General features: G+C 41.7%; 1 protein-coding gene across 1 annotated transcript; it reads right to left on the bottom strand.

The window, feature by feature from the left end:
• Window positions 1-508: 508 nt before the first annotated feature.
• TNFSF10 (TNF superfamily member 10) lies at window positions 509-14028 on the bottom strand. Its single transcript, XM_030576384.1, has 5 exons — window positions 13659-14028; window positions 9374-9526; window positions 6532-6577; window positions 5599-5691; window positions 509-4528 (listed from the first exon to the last, which is right to left on the bottom strand). Exons 1-5 carry the CDS (start codon window positions 13782-13784, stop codon window positions 4077-4079), a joined length of 870 nt encoding a protein of 289 aa, XP_030432244.1. The 5' UTR covers window positions 13785-14028; the 3' UTR covers window positions 509-4076.
• Window positions 14029-27717: the final 13689 nt, after the last annotated feature.

Genomic DNA, 27717 nt, shown 5'->3' with positions numbered 1-27717 from the left:
TTTTGAAGAGCTCCTGTCTGCCTTCTCCCTCTCAACATGCTGTGCAAGGACCAGGGACAATCTGTCCTATGAGTTCAGTGGGTCCCCGGCTGCAGTTTGGTAATAGAAAGGGTTGAATGTTTATATGACTAAGAAGAGATTCTCTGTTTACAATAACTATGGCTAAAATTATGGGCCTATTTCAGGAAGGTGATGAAACACTCCAGAAAGGCTCTCAATATTGAACAGTCTCTGGGCATACAAGGATTTTCAATTTTCTTCAATCCAGTGCTTCAGGGCAGCAACCGGTTACCAGTTGGGATCAGGAAGCAACTTCCTCATGTCATAATGCTGCAAAATTACATGCATTATGGGCCTTGCACTGAAGTCAACAGAGAAACTCACTCTCTGACTTCACTGAGAACTGGATCAGGCCCGTACACATCTGACTGTCAAGATATCAGAGTAAGTGAGACGTTGTTACAGCAGCCTTAAAAGACCAAGCATAATAATGAAAAGACAAAATAAGTATTTACTAAAAACATTTTATATAAAAAGTATGTACAAAAATTACAAATTTTTACAGAAAAGTTAAAGTGTTCTTGCAGCTGCACATGCACACTGAACACAAAGAACTATTTGCTACATTTACTGTTGAAAGTCAAGAGGGTAACGAGGCTTGGGGAATGAGAGAATGAATCCACAAACGGAAATGGTAGATACCTCTATTTGTCTTCAAATGAGTCCTTGTCAGATAATGCTTGTTAGTTTTTCACCAGGCTAAGCGTGTCTTTGGATTACTGGGAAATAAAATATGATTATTCAGTCTGCCCCGTTGTGCTACATATATTCTCCCAGAATGGAGTGACATAAAAATGTGTACATATGGAGAGCAAAAAGGTTGGAAATGCCTGGGAGCACTTCCTAAATAAAATTGGGCCCATTATTATATATCAAGTTGCAGAGACAAAATGATGAAAAACATCTGTGTGTAGTAGATAGTAGAATCTGTCTTAAGTTACTGTCAGCTATGAATTTGTGCACAGCCCCTACGGCTTCTCCAAATCCTTTTCCATCTGTGTCTCCCTGAGATCTTTGTCATATAGACTTTTTCTTAATTATATGTATAGTTTCCACTTTTAGGCTGCAATTAATATATCTGAAATTCTCTCTCAGTTAATAATTTTTTTTTAAATAATAAGCACCTAAAATAACTGGACTTTAAAAAAAAATCCATTATTTTATTTATATGCTGTAGTTGAGTATGTTGCTGAGGAGTTAAATAATATGAGCCTGATCCAGGAAATGAAGTCTATGGGACTACTCAGTTTGTAAAGTAAAGCACATATATAAGACTTTGAAGGACCAGGGACAGAATCTAGGATCTGGAGGGAGCTGTTTAATGCAGTCTTGTAGTACTCTTGTGTTAAGTAAGAGCACTGTGCTAGCTGAATCAAAAATTAGAATTGGGAAGAAAATCTGGATAAAAGTTCTCTGCAAATTATTCTCTTTCGAAAATGTATTAAGCTAAACTGAACTATGTAGTTTGAAAATTAGTCAGTTTTGTGAAAAATAAACACAGTATATTTCCTAATCGGATTGGATCAGATTGTGCTGGCCTTCCTCTCAACCTTCCTGGCCTTCCTCTCAACCTAAGGGGTTGGTCCTGCCCCATTAAGGTTTTTGCTCTGATCTGAATGGGAGCAGGGTCAAGCCCTTACTCCACAAACAATTCCATTGAAAACCAATGGAACAACTTGCAAAGTGAGGCCTCAATCCTGCAAACACCTATGCTCAGGCTTAACTTTGTGCACTAAGAGTACTCCCATTACAGCATTGGGACCTAAAGTATTATGTAATATGAGTAAGGGCAGCAAAATCTGGTCCTCGCTTAGCTAGATAGACCTGAAGTATCTACACCAGTGTAAATCAGGAGCAGTTCAATCAAAGTCAGTGGGGACCAGTGTGAAACTAGTGCAAATTCATATTGTATCCAAATTAGGAAGCCACCAAATAAAGCTACAAACTCTGTGGTGTGCAGTCGGAGAATTCTGAGAAAATGCTTCAAAAGACTAGCAGAGAAAAATATATAATGTATATGAGACATGAATGCACTGCAAAGTAAACATCTCCAGTAAGCGGTGGAGCAATTCACAGAATTGGTTACCATTGAAATTACCGTATTTTCCTCCATGTAGAAACAGCAAACACAGACTGAAACAAAATATCAACTTGCATGTGCTTCTTTCTTCTAACCAGTCAAAGCAAAGTGATTGCTGTAAATTCTTTTCTTGTTGTTCATAGGTAAAGTAAATAGAATGACTGGTGTGCCTACTTTTCTGATTTATATAGACAAGGCAAGTGAGGCAACTGATGCAAATTCATTTCCGGTTGGCCATAAAAAGGTAGTAGGGTGAATAGTATACCTGTTTTTCCTGTAGGCCATGGACAAAGTAAGTAAGGCCATTTGCTGACTTTCATCATTTTATGACTCCTGAGGCAACCTTATTATATCAAAAATATAGGGCCAAATTCTCTACTGGCTTAATTCTATTTACGTTGATTTACATCTGCAGATAATTTGGTCCATACGATGTCCTTGCCCCACTTGCCTTTCACTCCCTCTTTCTTCAGAAATATGTTTTTTCTACTGAACTTGGGCTAGATCTGTAGTTGGTGTAAATGGGTGTAGTTCCACTAAAGTGACTGGAGTGGTGCTACCTGAAGATCCGGCTATACTGCCTATTCTTAACAAAACTTTAACTTTTGAAAAACAGTTCTAATCTTACAGCAGACAAATCTAATATTCAGTTCAGGTAGAAAAAGAAATGCTTTGTAGTTCCCACACAGCCCTGCAAATAAAACAAAAATCTAAACAGTATTAACTTAAAATCAGCCCATGCTGAAGCAGAGATAGTCATGTATCCTCTCCAGGAATAAGAATGTTCTTCTTCAAATCCAAGCTAATTATTCTGCATCATATCATGTTCCATGGCATCATGCCAATCAACATGAAAGAACCACATCATGTCATGCTTGATGTGAGACAAATAATGTAGTCCTCTGAATGCAACATTTAAAGGAAAACACTTGGGTTCTGGATCAAATACTCATTTTCACTCAGTAGAGAGTGATTCCATATTTGAACATACTCTAAGTGTGGTGAAATCTCTGCAGTACAATATTAGTCAACAACGCAGATATGGGATTATTAAAATGTACTGGAAACTCATAATTTGACTTATTGATTTCAATGGCTCTGCTGTGCCACTTCATTCCATCAACTATACAATACCCTAATGAAGACAAAAATAACCAGGCTGTGATCCCATGCAGCACTTAAGCACATGTTTAACTTTAAGCACGAGTATCCCATTGATTTCAAATGGAGTACTCGCATGTCAAAGTTAAGTATGTGCTTAAATGCTACTGTAGTTTAATTGTTTGTTAGCCTTTCATTTTAGGAAATTTAAGATTCAAACATAGGGCCTGATCCTGCAAACCTTACTACTCAAGAGAGCAGTCCAACTGGCATCAGAGGGACTTCTGCTCATGTAAACAGTACTCACAGGAGAAAGAGTCAGCAGGATAGGGTCCAAAGTGTCGTTCATGATAAAATCCATTTTCCAACCTCAATCTAATCCCCCATGCAAGTATACAGTCTCCATCTAGTCCCTGTGCAAATCTACCTTTCCTGCAGAGGGATTGCCACAAATGAGGTTTTGAGAGGCTTTGGTAGACTGGTATGGGGAACCTCAGACAGTGCCTGCCTGCACTTGATCTGATCCTAGCCAAAGCCATTCACCTTTGACACGTTAAAATCCTGGCAAGTCCTAGAACACTGGCATGTTTGGGGATCTGCTGTGCTGTTGTACAAGGCACAGTCATATGCAGCTGTAGCCACCTGCTGCTCTTCCATTGGATCATTTCTCAGAACAATCAAACCTTTTACAGGATGAATTGACAGTGGGGATTCTTGCATTGCCACTATTGCTTCGAAGTCACTGTATTATCAGTCACTTCCTTCCTCTTCTGCCACCTTAGATTATAGAATTTAAAAAATGATTCCTTTGGGAGTCTGGTCTTCTGTTAATCATTTAGCTGATCAAAAAGGCTCCAAAAAAACTTGCTTCTTTGTCCATGTCAACCATGTCCTCGTTACTGACCGAGACAAAAATCTTATCATCCCTTTTTAGCTGAAATACTCCACCTTGATATATGGAGTAAAGTCCATATTCTGCCTTTTTAGACCAGCAGCTAGTTCTTGCACTCTTCATGAGCAGGATAGGCTCTGGATATGTCGTCAGCTTATAAACATACTGGACCATTTGCTTAGGGTTTCTGCTTAGTGCCAACGGATCTGATTCTGAATCCTCGTTCTCAGGTTCGCTGAATCGAAAGTAAGTTTGAGAGTAGATGTAATAAAACCCTGTTCTGGGTATGATTAACTCCCCATTTTTCAACTCCACATTATAGAGGAATGAATGGTCTTTCCTTGAGGGTTCCCAGGTATTTATTTTCTGCCCAACACCTCTTCTGGATGAGAAATCTATTTGAGGGGAGAAGAATATACAGCTAAATAATACTGTGTGCAACAAAGTCCACTGTCTCTTAGCTGATGAGACTGTTTTTCAAAAACTAAATAAGAGCAATAGGCCAGATCCTGCATCCATTGGCTTCAGATGGTCCAGGATTGGGCCCAATAACTCGTAAAGGGTATGTCTTCACTTGCTGGTAGACTGGCACTGCTGCAACTGATGCAGTGGGAGAGCACTTGAGTACTCCACTGCCCCAAGAAGCATAAGGGAAGTTGACGGGAGACGCTCTCCTGTCGACACAGCACAGTGTAGCCACCGCGGTAAGTGGATCTAACAACGACAACTTCAGTTACATTATTCACATAACTGAAGTTGCTCAAGTTAGATTGATTTACTGTGGTAGCGTAGACCAGCCCATAGATTTCAAGTTTCATTAAGTAGCAATTCGGCACATCACTTTGTGGGGGCTCATTTTAGTTTTGATCTTTGAATCCTTCCCCACTGCTGCCTGAAATACAGAATGAAAATTAATCCAAGTTGCCACGTGCCTACTGAGCAAAACAATGTGAGAATCCTAACTCACCCCTGGGTTCCCCCAGAAGATTTGAGAACTTTAGCAATTCTTTCAATAAATCTGGTGTGAATTTCAAGTCTGTTCTATTTTTTTTATGTGCCTATCACCTTAGCTTCTAGGCCCTCAGACACATATATTTCTCCAAAAAGACACTGCAGGCGGGATAGGCAGAGTTACGAAGAAAGAATTTTCATTAAAAAAAAAACAACTAAAGACATAGAAGGAAGGTGCACCATAGATACCCAAGTTGAGTGGGGTTGATACTACTATTAGAGTGAGCTGAAGAATTATTTTGACCAAAACTAGAAAATCTTTGATTTTTTTAAAACTTTCCCTGTTTTCTGGCCAAAAAATTGCATTAAGTCATGAGAAACAATCAAAAAGTGTGCCCTAGAATAATCAACAGTTAATATTCATTTCTGGAAAATCGCAAAGCACACATATTCAGTGACCTTTCCCTATTTTGTATCCATTTTCTTCCTTTATCAATATAGCAAAATATCTTACTTGATGTGGCTAGAGAGCTCTTCTTATTGCGGCTTCCAGTTAAGTGAGCTGCTATTCTGTGACCATGGTTCTGAGATCCCTGTTCTTCAGTTCCTGGAAGAGTTAGAGACATTTCAGTTACATGAAGATGAGAAATAACCATTTTAAATCTCAAATTAGAAACAACAAAGCCATTGTCATCTCCGTGGAAATATGTGACTGTCTAATTACTAAATTGACAGTATTTGAGGAGTTATGTGTTTGTCAATATATTTTATTTGACCAAATCAATGAGAGATTGAAGTATAATGGTTGATATGGTCAAAATTTCTCAGAACTTCCCATACTCTCTTTGAAATGCCTTTTTACGCCTTCTATAAGTTCCTCCCCTCCAAAAAAAAAAAAACCCAGTGCCCAAACACCTTGTACTAAAAATAAATATGTGCTCATGGAAAGGGTAAATATCTTTTAAGGCCAAATTCTGTGGTCTTTACTCAAGCAAAATTTCCTCTGACTTCTTGAGCCAGAATGCTTCCTGATAGTCCTCCAGGGGTGCATCAGTTTCAGAGGAGAGCTGTGCCCAATCCTTAATTAATGTAGCTGCACAACAACAAAGTACTATTTGTTCTCTGAAGCACAGAGAGGTTAAACGAATTGCATAAAATCACTGAATCAGAGACAAGAACAGAAGCCAGGCACTTTTCCTGAATCCTGGTTCCATGCTCTAATAACTTGACCACATTTCCTGACTGCTTAATATGTCTCTTAAAAGAATACCAACTAATACTAACTGTTACTCATCTCCCATGCTTTTGCTGCAGAAGAACTGTACAACTGAGTAAGAAATTAGGAACTATTCTCTACAACTGGAAAACATGTATGGAACCACTGCACATCTGCTACCATCGCAGTTTCTTTTTTATGTGCTAAATAAATGTGTTACATTAAAAATACCTTTCACCGCAGACGAAATGTTTTCCTCATAGTTTCTTGATATCATCTGCAAACACACGTAAAGAAAACTGTTTTCTTTCTAGGAAATCAGTAGAGCAGTGACAAAGATGCCAGAAACACAACTATTCCACACACTCTTATATGCCACATAACTGAACATTTGACCATCAAACAAATTTTATTCCTATTTGTAAATAAAAGTGGACATCAAAAGGAAACTGTATCATTCATTTCTCACAACGAACTGTTTTGCAATGATTTTAAATATCTGGGGCCAAACTGCAAGGGAGCTCATTCAATTGAGTGTTAAAGTTCCTTGGAAAATCTAGCCCTCAATAAGAGGAAATATAGTGTTCAGGGTATCAGATTCTATTTGCAATTACTCCAATGTAGGTCTGGAGAAATTTGATTGTGAAATAATTCACTGGAGTTACTCCAGATTAACTCTGGTACAACAGAGGAGAATTAGATCCAGCAATTTTCACAGTGGCAAAACTATTGATATATAAATAACGACAGGAATTTATCTGGCTTAGTCTTTGTCTACACTGCCATTCTCAGTGCTAAAACTTTAGTCTTTCAGGGGTGTGAAAAAATGCCCTCCTGAGTGACAAAAGTTTTAGCACTGAAAAGTGCTTTGTAACTCCCGGCGACAAAGCTACCACCCCTCGCCAGGAGAGCTCTCCCTGGCGATACAGCGTGACTAGGCTGCCCATGTCACAGCACTGCTGCAGCCGCGCTGTAATGTGGGCAGGGTAGATATACCCTTATTTACTGTAGTAAATCTCATACCCTGTTCTCAGGCAGTCTATCACAAAACTTACATTCAACATCTTGAACTAAGATTCATGTGTAAAGTTCTCACTCATAAATGTCCTGGCTTTCTTAGGTTTTAATCAGATCCCACCTTATTTTCATGTAATTTTGATGTTAGTTCTTTATTAAGCAAAAATATTCTGTCACTTGAAGCCATTACTATATCTCCACTGTAACTCATGGTTCCAGTGTCATGGGAAGGGTATTTTGAATACACTGGAATAGTTTCCATTAAGCAATGATGGCTCCTCAATCGTAATAGCTCCATGAGAACAACAAAAGCATTGTCATCTCCATGGAAATGTAAGAGATGCTGCCATTATCTAAGGAATACTGAGATTACAGAATGTAATGGCTCTGGGATACCTTAATCTGCATTTCATTGACCGAACAGCTTTCTTTCTAGCAGAGTGTTTATATGGATTTGGGAAACAGCTACTATATGCATATGCAGCAATTGCTTCTCTAGGAAATTCTGAATCCTTTGGCCCTGGCTACACTGGGGCTTTACAGCGCTGCAACTTTCTCACTCAGGGGTGTGAAAAAAACACCCTCCTGAGCGCTGCAAGATACAGCGCTGTAAAGCGCCAGTGTAAACAGTGCTGCAGCGCTGGGAGTGCGGCTCCCAGCGCTGTAAGCTAAACCCATCAGGATGTGGAGTACGTGCAGCGCTGGGAGAGCTCTCTCCCAGCGCTGGCGCTGCGACCACACTCGCACTTCAAAGCGCTGCCGCTTTGAAGTTTAAAGTGTAGCCATACGTAAGGCCTTGGCTACACTCACACTTTACAGCGCTGCAACTGGGGTGTGAAAAAACACCCCCCTGAGCGCTGCAAGATACAGCGCTGTAAAGCATCAGTGTAATCAGGGAGGCAGCACGCTACACCCGTAAGGGATGTGGTTTACATGCAGCGCTGGGAGAGCTCTCTCCCAGCGCTGCCGCTCTGACTACACTCACACTTCAAAGCGCTGCCGGGGCTGCCGTGGTAGCAGTGTTAGAAGTTGAAGTGCAGACAGGGTGACGGGCCCTTCTCCAACTGTGTTGTATAATTGCAGGACTACACTGGTGCAGAAAAATATTTATGAATTTTCCCATTGTAGAAACCTACTAAGTGAATATAGTGAACCAAATTCTGCCCTCAATTATACCAGTTAAATTTGGAGTAACTCCGTGGACTTCAGTTTGGGCCAATATTTTATTTAAAACAGACCTTCAGTGCATCACTGTATGCTAACTAAATCACTATTAATTTACTAGATCAGTGTTTCTCATCCTTTTCAATTTGGCAACCCCTTATTCAAAGTAAAACTTCTTCAAAATTACATTTGTGATAAAAGTGAGAGTAAAGTATCAATGATAAGCCTATATAATTTATTAGTGTGTATGTGTGTGTATTTTGAAAGGCTGACACACAATACCTGACCTGGAAGGGTAAGGCTGTGTGGGGAATGGGGGGAGTGAGATTTCCAGTTTAGATTGTAATAAAACTGTCAATGCTTCATGACATACCTGTTCTTTGTACAGTTGTGAGGCAGGAGGTGAAAAGTGGTTTTCTTTATGATAACAGGGACTGTGGGCAAGATTTTGATCTCATACCTCTTACATTTCCTGTGGCTTGAGTGGAATCACTCCTGATTTGCTAGTGTGAGTGAAAGAAAATCAGGCCCTACATCTCCATGATCTGTCACAAATGAGGAGAAGGATAGACAGACATTCTAAATAGTGGGCATGCTAGACAAACATTAGTGGATGAACCCCTCTTTGGGATGAACTTAGTAATAACTGGTCACCTGTATTTTCTGTCTCCTAAATACAGCGAAACTCTTATAATGAAATGACAAATTTTGTTCTCAGACAGAACTGCAGACAGAATTCCTTTATATTTGGAATTGCGATTTGACCACTAAAATGCAGGGAAACAATTTGGGATTTGCATTTTATTTCACTAGTTGGAGCTTAACTCTCTGAACCATCTGGATTGTTATGACCAAGCTCCATTGTTTAGTTTGTGTGAAAGTTCCAAAGTACCTTTTTAATTAACTTTCCTAGTTGCCACTTCACTTGCCAGCAGGAGTCACTCTGTCTTTCTTCATTCTCATTTAGATCCACATGTTTTATGAAAGTTCCCAGATCTTCCCCAGTGAGACAAGCAATGCCGCTCTTGGAATATGTGTCCTGGAGCTGTGGTAGAAGGCAATAAGCTAGTAAATTCACTTACTATGCAGATATATGATGCATTTCTAAAATTCTTGTGTTTAGGAAAACCTTTTCTGTTCTAAATAACACCAATATGCTACAGCAAGTTTATTTATTTTTATTTATTTTATAAAGGAGTTAATCCTGACTTTACATACTTATTTAGTTACAACCAGATACCTAATATGCAAGAATACACTTACATTTTTATCTCTATATGGTCATAACTGGACATCCAGGACTCAGCTGAATAAGTTTATGCACTTGCAATATCTACGTCACTAATGCTGAGAATTATTTTATCAGCTCTTACATTGTTAGAATTTAGTTCCTACACTGAGGACTGAATATGAGTCTGAACATCAGCCACTAACCCACTCCCCATGTCTGCACTTTGGGCAAATTCCACCCCAGATTCAAACCTTGCAGCTTGGGGCATTTTCTGTAATGGAAGGGGGCCAGAAGACCACATTCAAACCTCTTCCCTATGAATTTTGAGGAAGCTGGCATTCAGATCTGATTCCACATCTCGGTCTTGTGAGTTGGGCCCATCTCTACATCATTCACCTAACTAAAGAGAGAATTCCTTCTTCTGATGTGTAAAGAGAGAGAGTGAAATCAGGGCCCCACTGAAGTCAATGGCAAAAGTCCCAGTGTCTTCACTGTGGTCAGGAATAACTTTCCTAGTTATAGTTTAAAAATAGTAGTTTAAATAGTTTCAAATAGTAAAGAATATAGTGAACAATGAAACCCTTCCTCAACCTCTAATGTTTCTGCAGGGGATAACGAATTATCAAAACTAAAGCTGGCACTTGTTGCTTAATGTAAGAACACATTAACCTAAGCAGCCTAGAGAGATCTCCTGATCCCGTTGAGTTCAATGGTTCATCATCATCCACAACCCCTGTTAAGACCTGTATGCCAGTAAAGTTTGGAAAGGAAAGAAACTAATGAACATACAAAGCATTCAGACTGGCTGCTTCTTCTTGATTTAATAGTTTAAATTGAACCATTCCTATCTTAAAGGATTTTTGTTTGTTTGTTTGTTAATCTGCTGCCTCTGGAAATTAATTTACTTAACATGTCACAGTTTAAACTATCCTTCAAACTTGGAGCATTCAGCACCAGAGAACAGGGGGACTGTTCTCCACCCCTCCCCCCACTATTCCCATCCTTTCCTGTCTGCTTGAAAACAAAGGAGGCAAGCCATAGATTTCCCGCTGTAGCAGGATGGAGAGAATTCAACCATCTGACCCTGCAAATCTTACCTCACTTAACCTCAAGCTCTTGACCTTTGTGCAGCAGCATCTACAGAGAATTCTCTTATGTTTAAAAATACTACCCTATTCTATAATCATTGACGCAAAATGCTCTGACTGACAGGAGTATCCCTACAGGCTTTTGAATCATTACTACAGAATAGGGTAGAATTTTTAATATAAGGCTTCTTACTTTCGGAACTTTACTTAAATTGGTGGAAATAAGCTATACACCTTTATACTAGTGTAACTGCATCCATGAGAAGGGGTTGGTTTTTAAACCAATATAATTAAATTGATACCAAATCTGTCTGTAGACCAGCCCTTACCAGACCACTCTCCTACCAGATCTAGGGACCAGGAAACGAGAGGGCACTTCAAAACTTTTCTCTTCAATCTGGAAGCAAACAGTACTGCCACTTCTGCTTTTTGCTTACTTGTCACACACCTAGCCCCGGAGATAACTTTACTGTACTAGTACCTGGTGTTGCTGCAGTATCTTGCATCTACAGCGTTTAATGCACTCTGCAAACGTGAGTGTGGCAGGGAAGTATTATCCCCATTTTAGAGGTTAAGGAAATGGAGGTGCAAGGCATTATGAGTCTTAATTAAATGATATTTGTACAGCACTTTGAGATCCATGGAGGGAAGGTGCCACAGAAATGTTAAGTGGAGTATTATTAATTAAGTATTTCTACAACTTCACCCATTATCTAAGGGCAACATTTGGATTATGCTTTTAAAGTCAATGAAGTCTGTTTTCTTCACTCTCCTATATCCTGGATGTGTAATTAACTCTACCGGGCTGAGTAACTGCTTTTCAGAACTCCCCTCCCATAAGCCAAACTAGGCTGTTCAAAAAGCTTTATCCATCTTATGATCAACTAGCCATGTAAATTGAGAAAAATTACCTAGCATTAAATAAGATTTTTAATTTGTACTGACTGCTGAAAGGATCTGACACCTGAACAGTGAGGATTATTTGACAGAAGTCTCGAAATACAGATACTATGAAACAGCAAAAAGAAGGGAAAAGAGGGTCCAGGCTCACTGATAAATATCACTAACCATAACCACAGGTACAATTAAGGTAACAAACTGTATTTACAGGTCTAATATAGCAATACCTTACATCTGTGTACAGGAGAACAAAAAGGACATGTGTAATAGAGACACCATATAATATTATTATGCAGATACTGTACCTAGGCTATTTTCAGCCCAACAGAAATTCCCTTCAAAGGACTGGAGTCAGCCTTCACACCACAAAAGGGTTAGTTATTCTCCTGCAATAATATGAGCTATATCTGAGGTAAGAATTGTTGGACGTGGTTTATTCAGGATAGTAGAGTACTCTTTCAAAAGTTCAAACCATACATAGTTGGAGGAAAAACAATTAGGAGAAGGTGCTGTGGAAAACTGCTCATTTTCAAAAGTTTGGTAACAAAGAACTTTGAACCAAGTAGAGGAGGGTTGGAACAACTTTGCCTACATTTCTCTCTCATCGCCAGTACAGTATAACCTATTTTCTTAAGATAAATGTAATGTTTCTGTAGATCCCTAATTTCACCAGATATGAAGCTATCAGAGCAACAAACTCAGCAGATAGGTCCCCAGTTTTATACACTCAGGTCTGGTATTGATTGTAGAGTGGTGCAAATCATCGGATAAGAATTTCCCAAACCATCTGATTTAGCTATCTCATAAGAAGTTGCAAGTAGAGTAATACTAAATTTTGCAGGTGGTAAATTCAAGGGTTGCAATAGTATTTTATATTTATACAGCACCTTTCAAATGCAAGGATCTCAAAACCCTACAGAAATGATATACCTAGAATGCTCCTTGTGTTCAGCCACCTCTGGCACTAGGGAGAGCACCCAGATGGACAGCACACTATAGTAGGGATGGCAGGATAGGAAACGTGGATGGACACCTAGACAAACCCACTATCCCTACAGAACTGCCATGGGGTCATGAATGTCCATATAGGACCATGGTTTTTAAAGTCTTGTGCAAAAGTCAACCAGCCAAACGTTGCATGGAACTTCAATTACGTACTTAAGAAAAGATAAATGGCTGAGCTGATGCTTCCAGTATATGAACCTGTGGTTGCAGAGTGCGGAAGGCACAGCCCACTACACAGACATTCTCCAACTCTCTGCGTGGGGGCAATGATCAGCTTGTGTCCGCCTGAAATTCTATCAGGATGAGTCACTGTCTGAAAGCAAAGTAGTGTTGTTCGGTTTCTTTTTAAGCGTGTGACTAGTCGGGTGAGAAAGCTGACTCTCCTTCTAGCCCCGAGCGCTACTAATGTTCCAGCAGTGCTGACAAGGCACAAATTGGAGTGAAAAAAGAGCAACTTTGGAACATTAATGAAAAGCACATTTCTGTTTCTGGGGGGGGGGGGAAATAAAAGTCTAAGGTGAGTTTTTAAAACTTCTTTTTCGTGACCTTCGTGTTCTGCATAAAGAGCAAACAAACCCAGCCAACCAGAAAAACAAACAAACCCAGCCTAACCCACTTCTCCTACAATGAAAGCAAAAGCGCTGGAACTCTAAGGCTTTCCTGCTATAATAAACACTGCCAAACTACAGTCCAGCAAGGGCCCAATCCTGCTCCCTGCAAACACAGGGAGTTTTGCCACTACCGTCAATGGGAACCGGATCACTCGTGCAGGAATCCATACAACCTTCCTTTGAGCAGGACAAGGGCACACACGATGCGTTGATTTTTCTTGGCTAGATTTGCAGTGAGAGGAGTGAAACAGAGAATGAGGAACTGCCTGTAGGCTGGCCAAATCAGCCTGCAGATTGAGCAGTGCTGGATCCAGCAGCCTAGATCGTCGCCGTGGTACTTACCTGTTTCAGCTCATTAGTGAAGTAAAGGAAAGTAACCGCCACGCAAATGGATTGCAGCAGCACAGCGGAGATCAGCACAAGCCCACAGGTCTGGCCAGTGCTGGGGCCAGCCGTAGGCAGCCTCATGGTTGTTGCGCCCACAAAGAGAAGATACACAGACTGGGAGAGCGAGCGAGGCAACAAGGGAGGTTGTTATTGTTTGCTTTGTTTGAGGTGGAGCTCTTCCTGATTGAGCAGGGCTGCAGACTTTGTCTCTCATCCACCCCCTTAGAGGATTTCCCTGCTGGCTGATCTCCAGGAAATGGGGATGGGCGGGAGGGGAGAAGGCACAACAACAATAATCCTGAAGTCTGTACATGAAAATAGTGCAGCCACAAAAATCCAGCTTTCGTGTTTGCAAAACTGGTGTGTCCTTGAGCTCTGCTTTCTTTGCTGTATAGGCAATGCTGCTGGAAAATAGACTGGGGGGGTGGGGGAGGGCCTTATTTAAATGGTATTCACGGTCCTTCCTTTAAATGGCTTTTGAATAGCTAGCTTTTAGCAACCCTTTCTTTGTTCCTTGTAAAGCTGCAATTTCTGCCACAAGCTAATACAGATCCTGATTCGCTCGTCTCATTAGTTTTACACCAACCTAACCCCATTGAGTTCAATGGAATTATTCCGGATTTACATCAGAGGGAGTGAGATCAGAATCAGACTCTTCATGTGTATTGAAAATGCAATAAAAAAGCAACACCAAAATCCTATTCTCCTCCATTCTGCAAGGTCAAATCCCCAACCCCCACGCCCTCAAAAAACCCAAAACAAACAAACAAATGAAAACAGCCCAGGGTAGGTGGGAAAAAGAAGAAACGGAAAAAAGGCCCTTCATGCAATGGGAGCAGCAGTGGTTCTCAGCTGCCTGGCAGGCTCTGCTGTCAGTTTGATCTAGGGACAGGGCTGAGGAGAAAAGGATGTGAGAGCAAATAGGGACCCTTCACAGCATCATTCCACCTTCAACCTGCGGAGAGTGTGCAGTATAAGATTTGCTGACTTTGCCCTCTTGAACTTACCCTGGGTTTCCCCTCCTCACATTCGACTATCCCTTGAGGAGCGTTTTTGGATAGCTGACCTTAGAGAGCCATTGGAACATGATTCCTAAGAAACTGGGCTTCTGTGCAAATGCCCCAGCCCTAAGCTCTGAGATCCACAAGATTTCTTGGAGCTTCAGGAAGGTGAAGACCTCTTGAAAGAACAGTCTGGAGGAATTGATAGGTGAAATTGACATTCATCGAGATTCCTGGGCCTTATGGAGGTTCTCCTGTAAGATAGCCTTTACCTGTAGAGTTAGTGAGTTCAGTCAACTTGCTGGTGGATTGAGACCACCCCACTGGCTATTAGCCCCCCCCCCCCCCCCCGCAAAGCCAGTCTTGCCTGCCCCAAGCAGTTTTGATTCTTCTCACGTGCTGTCTGCTTTTTGAGCCTTTAGCTTTCCTTTGTCCACAACCATGAGAGCCAGGCAGGAAATTTTCAAAAGCACCCAAGCAATTTAGGATCACAAGTCTCACTGACTTTTGGTAGGATTTGTGTTTAAGTGATTTGGGCACTTTTGAAAAATCTCCAGTCTAGAAACACTTCATTTTTTAAATGAAACCTGAGATTCTTACACAATTGCCTGACTCCAGAGTCTTGGACTTTAAGAGCAACATCAAATATCATGAGACTTATGATAAATGAAAGTTGGCAGCACTGCCTCCCTTCTTCACTTCCTCTCTCCACCCCTCCATCCCTGCCTTGCTAGCAGGCTCAGTAGAGAAGACTCCCCATGTACCACTAAAGTTGGTTCCTTCGGGTCAGGGTTTTGGTACTCTGGCTGAGTTCGTTGGGTAAGCTGATATGGCTATTGTGCCTGTTTGCACACTGGTCTCCAGGGCTTCCCTCACAAGCACTAAATTCACTTCAAAAACGTAAAACAAAACATAGATTTCCAAGTGCTTTTGTTTATATGTGTGTACCAAAGCATCTGCTACTACTAGTTCTCTCATAGAGGATGGAGCCACCATAGTCTGTATGTGTGTGTGTGGGAGGGGGGGCGGGCATGTCTTCTCTTTTCCCTCCAACTTTCCTGTTTAAACTCTGAAAACTGTGTCTCTTCTGCTCAGACTTTGTTCACACTAGCAAGATGTACTTGGATAGTTAAAGCAGTACAATCTCCCTTAGAGCAAATGCAGTTATTCTGGTACGAAGGTGCCTTCCCATAAGGGTAGTTCTTTATAATATCTTCATAACAGAATAAGTGCATCTGCACTAGGGACTGTAGCAGTATACGGGTTAAAAAAAATCGCATCGCTAACCAACATAGTATAAAAACTCAGTAGACTAGGCCTCAGAGGTACTGTAGCTTTGAAGAGGTCTTGTTTGTGATAGACAGTGCCAGTATAGATCCATTGACAATGCAAATGGTTGTGGGTTGAAATCCACAGCAAGACCTGAATTCACTTGATGCTGACGTTTCAGGACTATATTAGGGTTAGAGACTGCCCTGTCAGAGAGGTACCCCAATGATACCCTTGTATTTGTGCAACACGCGACAGCCCTACAACACAGTCTTCCTGACGGATTTAGCCAGTGAAGATGTACCTGAGAAATTTCAGTAGTGGGGCAGGTCAAAACAGCTGAGAAAATTGTGTTAGGATGAACTTGCCAATAGGTGATTGGAAGCAAAAAGTCTGTGTGCTAAATGCTGTAGCATCCAGATTTTTATTGTATCCCCTCCCCCACACCTCACTTGAAAACTCCCATCTCATTTCCAGAGGAACAGGAATGTCTGCCCAAAGTTTACTGTTGAAATAGAGTGGAATCAAAAGTGAAAGTAGAATAGATTTCACAGGAAGTGAGAAGGTGCTCCAGGATAGGGATTCATTCTTCATCTTGCATTTTGGACCCTTCTCTGGCATGCCAACAGACTTCCCCCAAATCTGCAAAGTTAATAGGACTAATCATGTGAGTAGAGCTAGTCATGCATGTAAGTGGAACAAGGTCCTTAGACTGTAAGCCCTCCCTCCTCACGGGGTAGGGACCATGTCCTCGTATTGTTGTTCCTTGTAAAGCTCTATGCACATTTATGATGCTGAATAAGTGAGAAATAATAACAAAAATAAATAGTATCCCCAATGTCCTCATTTAAAACCAAATTAATAAAGTTCACATTGAAAAAGAAGGGTGTGAAAAAGGTAAATAACATTCAAAGGCCCTTCCCAAAAAAAGATGGTGTCACATTTCATTTTGAATGTCCAAATTTCACTAACAAAAAAGACCCTATAAAATTGTATGGGTTTTCACACTAAGGTAGGATGATTTGGTAGCAAAATCAGCCCATTTTCACTATAAAATAGACATATTTAAGAGGGAAAATTGCACACATTTTAGTTTCCCATTCTGAAATTAAAATATCTTTCTGACTGTAGATTGCGCAGGTGAAATGTACCATTTTGCAGGTTCTGAAGGTGAAAATGACCATTCTGTGGGAAACTTCTGGGTCACAATATCACCTCGAAGCAATTACGCAAGTTTTCATATTCCATTTATCTAAAAAAATGTTCTGCGCCTTGGCACACTGCAGGAGCTGAAGTAGCTCACTAGGAAAAGTAATGTATCTGATCAGCCTCTGCTTCACTGCCAAGCAATCCCTCTGACACCTATTCATTGACCCATGCACAGGCCTTTGATAAAGGATAACCTCACTCCTTGTCCCATGCCAGGATAATGGAAGAAACCCAGGTACATGAGATCTGCATTACTCACTACACCAAGAAAACATTCTGGCTCTGCACCTCCAATAGCTCTTCCCTAGATGTCTGATCAGTAGGCATTTTCAATACCTGTGCAAATTTCTGTAAAACATGCTGAAGTGTCCCTTTAAAAACTCCTTACTTCTGTTTCCCCACTGTAGAGATGGCAGAACTGTCCTTTCAGGCACATTCTCAGCATCATGAAAGGCATGGAGGTTCATGTTTAATGCAAAAAGAATAAGGAGTACTTGTGGCACCTTGGAGACTAAAAAATTTATTTGGGCATAAGCTAAAACCCACTTCATCAGATGCATGCAGTGGAAAATACAGTAGGAAGCTATATATACACCAAGAACATGAAAAAATGGGTAATGTTTAATGCTGCGTTCATGAAGATGAACATCATTATTAATATATATAATATATTATTTGATTTATTATTTGTAGTGCAGTAGCACAGAGGAGTCGTGGACCATGGCCCCATTGTTCAGCTGCTGAACAAAGATGGTCTCTGACCTAAAGCGCTTACAATCTATATACCTCCAAATGCCTAACCGGACAATATGAGCCGTATGCAAATGAGGCAGACTATAGTAGATGTTCTTGCATATAGGGGCTTTCTACATTGACACCTCTTCTTAGCGACAAGGGATGTCCTGGTTTCTCCACTGACATTACCATATGGAGTGTTGGTGCTATGGCTGGGGCAGAGGAACCCAGCAGATCTGGAAAAGGAAACAGCACTGTGCTGTGTTGTCATACTCTAGCTTTTTACTTCTGGAGACCGTAGTCCAAATGGTGCCCCTAGCTCTTTGATCGCAAGTGGAATGAATCATCTCCATTTGGTGCCTCAGGGCTTGTCTATACAGGGAAAGCATACAACTAAAGGTGTGACGTTAATGCGCCCAAGTGAAAGTGAATTAAGTCTCCCTGTGGAGTCTCTCATTCAGGAGTAAAGTGGCCTAAGTTCTCAGTTGCTTCTTCCTCCTCCAGGATTAGTCCTGGGTACAACTGGGTCTCTCTATTGAGAGGTGACGCAATGAAATTCACATAAAAGCAAAGAGAAATGGGTGTGTAACTAGAACCAACCTCCTGTTGTTTTAGTGGCATGTGAACTCTTGATACCAACTGTCACAAATGGCCCGAAGCTTATTTCAGTGACAAGGTGAATGTGCACCCAGGGGTCTATTTTTAAGGCATTGCCCCAGTTTGGAGGCCTGATTCTTCCCTCACTTATGCATATAACTGCATTAAATGGCGCTATTCCTGGTTTGTTTTATGCTGGTGTGAGAGGCGAATCAGGCCCTGGGGGAGCACATCTACATGTGGGAAGCACAGCCATTGCTACTCCCTGATGGAGGTAGCAGAGTGTGTTTTCCTCCATGGCCAGGAAGCTCTGATGGCCATTGGCGCCATCTTCCTACCCTCCCTGAACCTTGTGCAGTTTTGTGTTCAGGTAGACACAAAAATTGTGATTTGGACCAGCCTCCGTATGGTGAGTGCAGGGTGCTATTGAAGGCTGCTTGCATGCACCCTCCCTGTCTTTGTGTATCTATCCAGTGACACATCCCAACCTGGCCCCTACTTAGGGTATGGCTACACTTACAGCTGTACAGCGCTGGGAGTTACAGCTGTAAGTGTAAGCCGCATTTGCAGCACTGTTGGGAGTGGCTGAACAGGCATTCTGGGATACCTCTGAATACATCTGGAGGCCAATTACAGCGCTTTTGGTGGCCACACTGGCGGAGCAGCGCTGCATCACCAGCACTGCAATCGTTATACCCTAAGCAGAGCAGTACAGCCAGCGCTGCAGCCAGGGAGATGCAATGCTGTATGTGCCTTGCAAGTGTGGACGGAGAGTAAGTTGCAGCGCTGTAAACCCACCACCAGCGCTGCAACTCTCCAGTGTAGCCATATCCTCAGCATTTAATGTAGACTGTAGGTTCCTTAGAGGAAGGTCAGTGGACCAGATTCTGAGCTCACTTTTCACTGTTTTTTAACCATTGCAACTTCATTAGAATTATTTCTGATTTACTCTGGTGTAAGTGAGATCAGAACTGAGCTCTATTTGTCTGCTTTGCCCTGTTCACCTGTTATATAAGTAATAGTAATAATAATAATTAATAATAATTTAAGTTTGGCCTGCCTCAGTGTGGGATGGAGGAGTCAATCTTTTCAGACTGGGCACAACTTTATTTGAAATGCACCCAGGATAAGATTTATTTCAGAAATATCAAAATGACCTCATCAAAATGTTGTTTCGATAGCATCAAAACACCTTGTTTTGTTTTTATTGTTTCAGTTATGTTATTATATTGTATTACTTAAAATGAGAACTATTAAATGAATTCTTTGACCTTATCAAAATGAAATATGAAACATTTCAATAATTTTGACAAAAATCAATATGTTCCCTAGAAACATTTCAATTTAATCAAATACATATTTAATATTTTCAGATGAAAAACTGTCCTGTCAGAAAATTTTCAACCAGCTTTATCAACTTCCAGTAATAACTTACTTAGTGAGCAGAAATCCTAGAATAAGTAAACATGGGTGCAACTATCTATGACAGTGGTTCCCAGACTTGTTCTGCCACTTGTGCAAGGAAAGCCCCTGGCGGGCCGGGCCGATTTGTGTACCTGCCATGTCTTCAGGTTGGGCTGATCGTGGCTCCCAGTGGCCGCGGTTCACTGCTCCAGGCCAATGGGAGCTGCTGGAAGCGGCACGGGCTGAGGGGTGTACTGGCTGCTGCTTCCAGCAGCTCCCATTGGCCTGAAGCAGCGAACTGCGGCCACTGGGAGCCGCGATCGGCCGAACCTGTGGGTGCGGCAAGTATGCAAACCAGCCCAGCCCGCCAGGCCCTGGGGCTTTTCCCACACAAGCGGTGGAACAAGTATGGGAACCACTGATCTATGGCCTCAGATGTGAAGTCCTCATTCAATATGAGTGAACTCCTGGTCCTATTAAAGTCAATTGGACTTTTGCCATTGACTTCAATGGACCCAGAATTTCACCATTTGTATTTAGTTCTTACTTAGATAAAACTTCTGTTCAGATAAGAACTTCAGAATTTAGCCCATTGTAAACAGAAATCACCATCCTCTTAGGGTGTAGCTGTGTTGCTCAGGGCTATGAAAAATATTGCACCCTAAATGTCATGATTAGGTTGAACTAGCCCCTGGTGCAGACACAGCTAGGTTGACAGAAAAATTCGTCCATCAACCTATCTGCTATCCCTCAGAGAGGTGAATTAACTACATTGACAGAAAAACCTCTTCTGTCGATATAGGAAGTGTAGAATATAATCTTGCCACTGTAGCCCCTGTTTTGTAGACATATCCTCGGGACATGAAATTTTTCACAGCCCCAAGTGATGTAGTTAGGTTGATATAATTTTATATGTAGGCAAGGCCTCAGACCTCCTACTAGGATTCCTCATACTGAAGCAGACCATTGATCCATCAAGTCTAGTATCCAGCAGGGGCCAATGTAGTCATGTTTGCATCTGGCTATTAAAAATTGGATCCTGATCCTCTGCAGCATTGCACCTCGTGGAGTCCTCCAGACCTGTGCAAAGTGGGTGACTATCACCACACCTGAATGGTGGCATCTTACACCCACTTGGCACAGGTGAAAGCAAGTTCTCAAGGTGCAAGGCAGTTGTGAATCTTAGTTTTAATAATTCAGAGGAAAGTGGGAGGGAAATCCATAACTCACCTAGCTGACTCTGCAGCATTTTAGAGAAAGGAAAAATCATTCCTGACAAACAGCAATCTGCCTGTGCCCTGAAGCATGACATGTTATTACCCTTATCTTTGATGAGAGACTTTGCCCTCCATGAAAATGGAACAGATAAATACCACTCCATAGGGTGCCAAAATGCAAGCAGAGAAAACTAAGTTCCTTTCAGTTGCTTCCTTTCTGTAAAGTGTCTGCAGTGTGTCTGACTGCCTTTGCCTGGGATGTAGTTTCTACCTCAGACAGTTTAAAAGCAATACACAAACTGATGCTTAGGGAGTGATTTTAATGAGATTTCTCCTTTCTCAGTGAGAGAAACTGCCATTCACATACTGATGTCCTGAGACTCCTGACAATATTGTAACATGATGCACCTACAAAAAGGCCCTCCCTTTGGTTGTGTCAAGACTTATGTGGATGCAGAAAGCAAGATGGAAGAACAGGAGGCCATTTATTTATCCTCTTAAATGAGGTAAACTTTCTCATTCCCATAAATAAGACGGGAAGCACAACTACTTGGCAAACAGCTTGTCTGCACAGCAGTTAGGCCAGGTCTACATTTCAAACTTTTATCAGTATAACTACACCCCTGAACGACACAGTTATACTGACCTAACTCCCCTGTGTAGACAGTGCTATCAATGGGAGAGCTTCTTCTCTCAGCATAGCTACTGCCTCTCGAGGAGGTGGATTAGCTACGCTGGCAGGAGAAGCTCTCCCGTAGGCATAGCAGCATCTTCACTAAAGTGCTACAGCAGTGCAGCTGCCCCTCTGTAGCATTGTATGTGAAGACAAGTCCTTAGAATATTCAAGCCTAGCTTGACTGAGAACGACCGCACAACACTGGAGTTACACAGAGTGATTTGATTAGCAGCACACAGTGATTGGATTAGCTACTGGTGAGTTGTTGTACCACATTGCATTACTAGTTTGAGCAGCAGTGTCACTGTCTAGAGCTCTAGACCTCTCCGACCCCAAAATACCAAGAGGTAATTAGAGTTAGGTGCCTAATCTTTGTGAATCCCATCTCTTTTGCCAGTTCTATGCCCACTAGGGACTCCATGACAGGGGGATCTTCAGATAGAGAGACCTGCCTGTTGCCCAGCCCATTTGCGTTGTGGCACAAAGGGGCTAAATTTGAACAAAGAACACTGAAAACTTTTTAGTGGTGGAATTATTTATGTTAGTCGATGCTAAAGAAGATTGGGGAGAACTTTAGAGAGGACTTTACAAAGTTAGGTGAATAGGCAGCGTGGGGGTAGATTAAATTAATTGCGGAAAATGCAAAATAATGCAAATTAGAAGGAATAATCTGAATGATTCAGACACATCACTGATTTCTAAATTAACTGCAGCTACTCAAGAAAAAAACCTGGGCCTCGTTGTAGATATTGTATTAAAACCTCTTCTGAAAGTGCAGCAGTGTTGTTTTTTTTTTTAAAAAAAAGCTTTGGTTGCATAACAAATAGGGTAGAAAATTGTTTACTACAAATATTATAAGGCCATTGGAAAAACTGATGGTCTCTGCACTGGGAGTTTCTATGGAAAGTTTTGTTTTTAATCATTTTGAAACTGCAAGGCTGTCTGTCAACTTCTTAGCCCAAAGATTAGAGATCATAGTACAATAGGGAGTAGTACTTCCTTTTAACCAATAACAAAGTTTAAAAGTGTTCTGTGGCCTGATAATCAAAGGGAGTGAAGCCAAAGGGGGCTGAGCTTGTAATGGCATTCCCAAGAACTGCTGTTCATGGAAGGTAAAGTTTGCCAGTTTCAGGACATTTTCCATTGCCTGAACAGCCCCTGGACCTGCCACAGTACAATCCAGTTAACAACATAGGCAGAAAGAGGAAATGAAAACAGTCTCTCAGGTTGATGCACTTTCAACATACATTATACCCATTCCAAACATGTTCTCTAGATATTTAACTGAAGATTGGATTAAAAAACATTTGGTTTAAAAAGTAGCCCATTAATCTATAACTGTGGCAATATTTGATGAAAGTCCATAGAGCTGACTTGAAAGCAAGTTGCTGCATTTTTTTTAACGAAAGCTGCAGTATATTTACTGCTATGGTTTAGCCTTTTCTGTTCTCCTGTATCTAGAGTTTAAAAACAAATTCAGGTTGATACGCCTTCATCTTGCAAAACAAGATAGGATTTCAGTGCCTGGGGAAAAGGAATAAAGTAAGCACTTCCTAGCATTTTCCAGGCAGGATTTCCTTATTTGACAAGCTGCACTTGGGAAGGAAGTTGGACGCTAAATCATAATAGGGACAATCAGTATCTAGTGCAAAACATCAAGCATAAAACTGAACAGTAAAGTTTTTTTTTTAAACCAATATTTTGGTGTAACCAAGTCTCAGAATGATTGTCGTAGCCGTGTATCTCCCAGGATAAGAGAGAAGGTGGGTGAGGTAATCAGAAAAAACGTCTCTCAGGAAAACCTTCCTAACTGTAAGAACAGTAGGAAATGGAATAAGCTACCTAGGGAAGTTATGGAAGCTCCTTCACTGGAGGTTTTCAAAAAGAGGCTGGATAGCCATTAACAAACCCTGCATCTTGGCACAGGATTAGACTAGTGTAGTTCGAAAGCTTGTCCCTTCTACCAACAGCAGTTGGTCCAATAAAAGATATGACCTTACTTACCTTGTCTCTCTCCTATCCTGGGATCAACACGCCTACAACAACACTGCAGTAATAATGATTAGCACTTCAAGGCCAGAGGCAAACAATGATTTACTCACATTGCTTGTGTTTCTTCTTAAGCCAGATATGTTTTGTTACTCCCATTTTATAGATAACGAAACTGACACATCAAGAGCTTGAGGTTTGCCTAAGGCTGTATGGCAAAACATAGGGAGAGACCTTGCAGTCAGTAAGTTTTTCAGCTATATTAACTACCCATGTAGCTGCCCAAATGCGAACTAGTGTAGACAGCTAAAGCTACTGTCTGCACAAGTGCGAGTGAACTAGGATAAGTAGTATAGGTGAAAATCATGACTTATAGTGACTTTGCCAGTCTACAGCAGGGGTTTGCTTTGGCACAGCTTCAGAGGCATCTGGCCACCAATGGCTGTGATCATGGCAAATCTCCTGTGCAAACAAGGTCTAAGAATATGCAATCATTTAATGCTGTGAATATTTCTGCCTGAGCTGCTCTAACTTTTTTCTTTGCAAAGCCACATTGTTTTGCCCTCTCCTCTTGGACTGTGGATTTATACTGTATCACCTGGTTAAGAAACTTTAGGGGTGGGAATTGCAAAGCTGAAAATGTTGCAGTTTAATCTTTACGAGGGAAATTCAAGATAGAAATTGCTTCATAATGCCTGGGGATAGTAATCTCAGAAAGATAACCAATGGCTGCCAGCTGCAATCAGTCAGTAAAACTAGCTGTTCAGGACAGTTAGGTTGCAAAACTATCTCCATGACCAACTCAGTTAAAACAATAACTCAGGATTTGACTTAGCTGAAGATAATAGACAGCCCTCTCTGATTTGTAGCAAACCTGCTTAATTTGATTTTTCTCAGCCACCATAAGACAACAATCAAATGTATATTTGGGACAAACAGGCTTTTAATTACCAAGAGGAGAAAAATGATTTTGTGAAGATAGACCTCTCAGCAGAGAGCCATCTGTGGCAGAGACTATGTCTAGAAAGCAAATATTGACACATACTCAAGTACACAAACACCATCTAACGAAGAGAGAGACGAAAAAAGAGATACGCAAAGGCCTAATTTTGAAAAGTGGAATCTTCATGTTGCATATGCAATTCTGAAAAAGCAAAACTTGTGCAACAATGATAAAGCAACACAAAAAGAATTGCTCTTTTCTAACAAGAAACTTTACTAGCATTAGGAAAACATTATTCCTAAAGCTACTTTCTGTTTCACTATACAGCATTTCTAATTTTTTGCCTGCCGAATTTCCTGCTATAGTTTTAAGAAAACAGAACACTGATTCTCATTGTAACAGGGTGTGTGCTGGGTCATTAAATGAGGCTATAGGTCAAGTACCGCGGATGCCTGATTCCACATGGAATGAGGGAATTCTGGGGGATGTAGTCCAGAGAGGTTGATGGGAGATGTAGTGCAGACATGTGATGAACAGCAGGTGATTGCAAGATTCTATAATACAGATGTTTGGTTAGTTTTAGAAAGACCAGGGAGAGGCCAGACTTAGAGTAAATGGATAAGGTCTGGGAGGATGCCTAAAGAGAGGCAAGAAAAGAACAAAGAACCCTAAGGAGGGGTAAAGAATGTGAAGGAAAAGGCCTGGGATAATACACACGAGTGTAGGTTTGAGATCTGGTGTTGGCATGTGTGCTGAGCAACCCACTGGGGGGGGGGGGTGTTACAGGTTCCCCTCAGCATCTAATCCATAGAAAAGAAGTTTCTGTTGTAGATGTCCCCTGCCCCCTCCTTCAGCTCCGGAGGTTCCCACTCAATCCCTAGTGTGTTGGCCAAGATGGCAGCTACCACAGTTGTTTATTGGCCTTCTGCTGAAATTTCCAGTGAGTGTAGCAGAAAGTCCCCTCTTGATCCCTTCTATGGACAGAGGTGAAAGTTGTGGCCTGTGGAAAACCAAAGAAGGAATTATTTAGCCTGAGGCATGCCAAGAATCTCTTTAGTCCAGGGTCAATGAGGCAGCAGACTGTTGAGCCCAGAATGGGGCTGTGTCTGATGAGGCCTCATCATTGTTGTGAAAATGAGGCACACAGGTGCAGATTGGTGGGGGGTGGAACAACCCCACCAAAGTCTTGCTAAGACTAGGAATGCCACTGACCTGATCAAATTGGCCCTGTCAAGAGTGGTTCTCCAATTGTGAGGTAACTCCCTTATCTTCATGTGTCATTATATAATGCCTGCATCTGTAATTTTCACTCCATGCATCTGAAGAAGTGGGGTTTTTTTTTACCCACGAAAGCTTATGCCCAAATAAATCTGTTAGTCTTTAAGGTCCAAAAAAAAAAAAAAGGTTGAATTGTTTTGTTTTGGACTTTTTTGGTTGCTCTGGAGGGCCAAATCACTAAAAAGCAACCTACCTAACTGACCCTGCCACAGAAAGAAGATTGCAAACCTGAGGAGAATGAAGACACCTGTACTGGGCAATCAGAGGCACAACGACACCCACTGATAGGTAGGACTCTGTTGCACTTGGAAAACCTAAAGTTGCATGTTCTCACAACTGCAGTGCACTTGTGTTACAGAGTATTCAATTCCACCTTACCTCCATACCACATAGAATGGAGCTGGGCTAAATGGGAATGATTTAACAGTTGGGTTTCTTTTCTGTGATCCTGTGGTGCTAGAGCACCTTGTGGATAATGTACCTAAGTTATTCATTCTGCTCTGCCCACCACTGTGGCTTCAGGGAGCCCTGCAAGTAATAGAATAAATGTGGTTCTGCTGAATAACAGGCGAGGCGACAGGAGTTGGGGGTCTGCATCTCTTGCACCTTTCAGAGGCAACTCTGTGGCTTCCACCCTATCTCTGTGTTGTGAGGTCTCCTGGGTGAGGTCACTCTACAGATGCACTCCTCATTGTCTTTTAGGGCTCCCCAATACAATAGTGTCTGCCTAGCCAATTCACGGCCTTGGCAGAGAATTTATACTCCAATATCAAGGTGGGACTCTCCAGGTTTAGTATAGGGAGGGAGATTGGGTATTCACTCTATCACTCAAAGTTCCTGTGATAGCTGGAGATACTATGGAAATACAGTGGTCCAGATTCACAAAGGGACTGAAGCATTGCAATGCTGGGTGTGGCAATGCCTAACTTTTAGGCACCTAGCAAATCCCAGGAACAACACTCTGATCCACAAAGCCTAGTTAGGTGCTTTTGCTCTCTACACAACACATAGGGAGAGAGAAGTGCCTTAGAATGCAATCCACAAAAGCCAGCATGCTAGGTGAGGGGCTACCTAAGCTAGCCAATGACTGATACTGCCAAGAAGGATGTGTCCTAAGCCCCTCCCCTCTCTTGGAGGTATGTCCTGATCTGAGCTTGTGATCCATCAACAGGAACCTGTCTCCTGGAGTCAGGCCCCTTAGATGCCTAATAAACTTTGTGAGGGAATGAGTGGGGCACCTGCGGCTGGAGAAGGTGGTGCCTGCCTTATAACTGTCAGCCCAGTGGTTAAAGTACTCACTTGGAATATGGGAGACTCAGGTTCAGTTCCCCTTCGCCACCATCAGGGGAGAAGGGAGACCCTTATACAAATCCTATTTCCCAGCTGGGTGCCCTAAACACTAGCCCATAGAATCACTCTCTCTCCCACCCAATGGCTTTGTAAGTGTTCATCCACAGTGGAACAGTCACTGGGTGAGAGACTGACTCTCTAGATTGTTGTTTAGGGCACCCAACTGGGAGGTGGGAGATAGCAGGGTCCAGTCCCCCTGCTCCAGTCACTCTTTTGTTATTGATCCACAGTGGAACAGTTTCAAGGAGAGAGACTTAGAGAGCCCCATATTAGAACATCCCATAGCTAAGTAGTTTGAGCACTCTCCTGAGACATGGGAGACCACTGTTCAAATTCTTCCTCCCCA

Source organism: Gopherus evgoodei, chromosome 9, assembly GCF_007399415.2.
Source record: "Gopherus evgoodei ecotype Sinaloan lineage chromosome 9, rGopEvg1_v1.p, whole genome shotgun sequence".
NCBI lineage: Eukaryota > Metazoa > Chordata > Testudines > Testudinidae > Gopherus > Gopherus evgoodei.
Note: the sequence above shows the minus strand (reverse complement) of the source record. Positions and strands in the feature narration are given on the sequence as shown.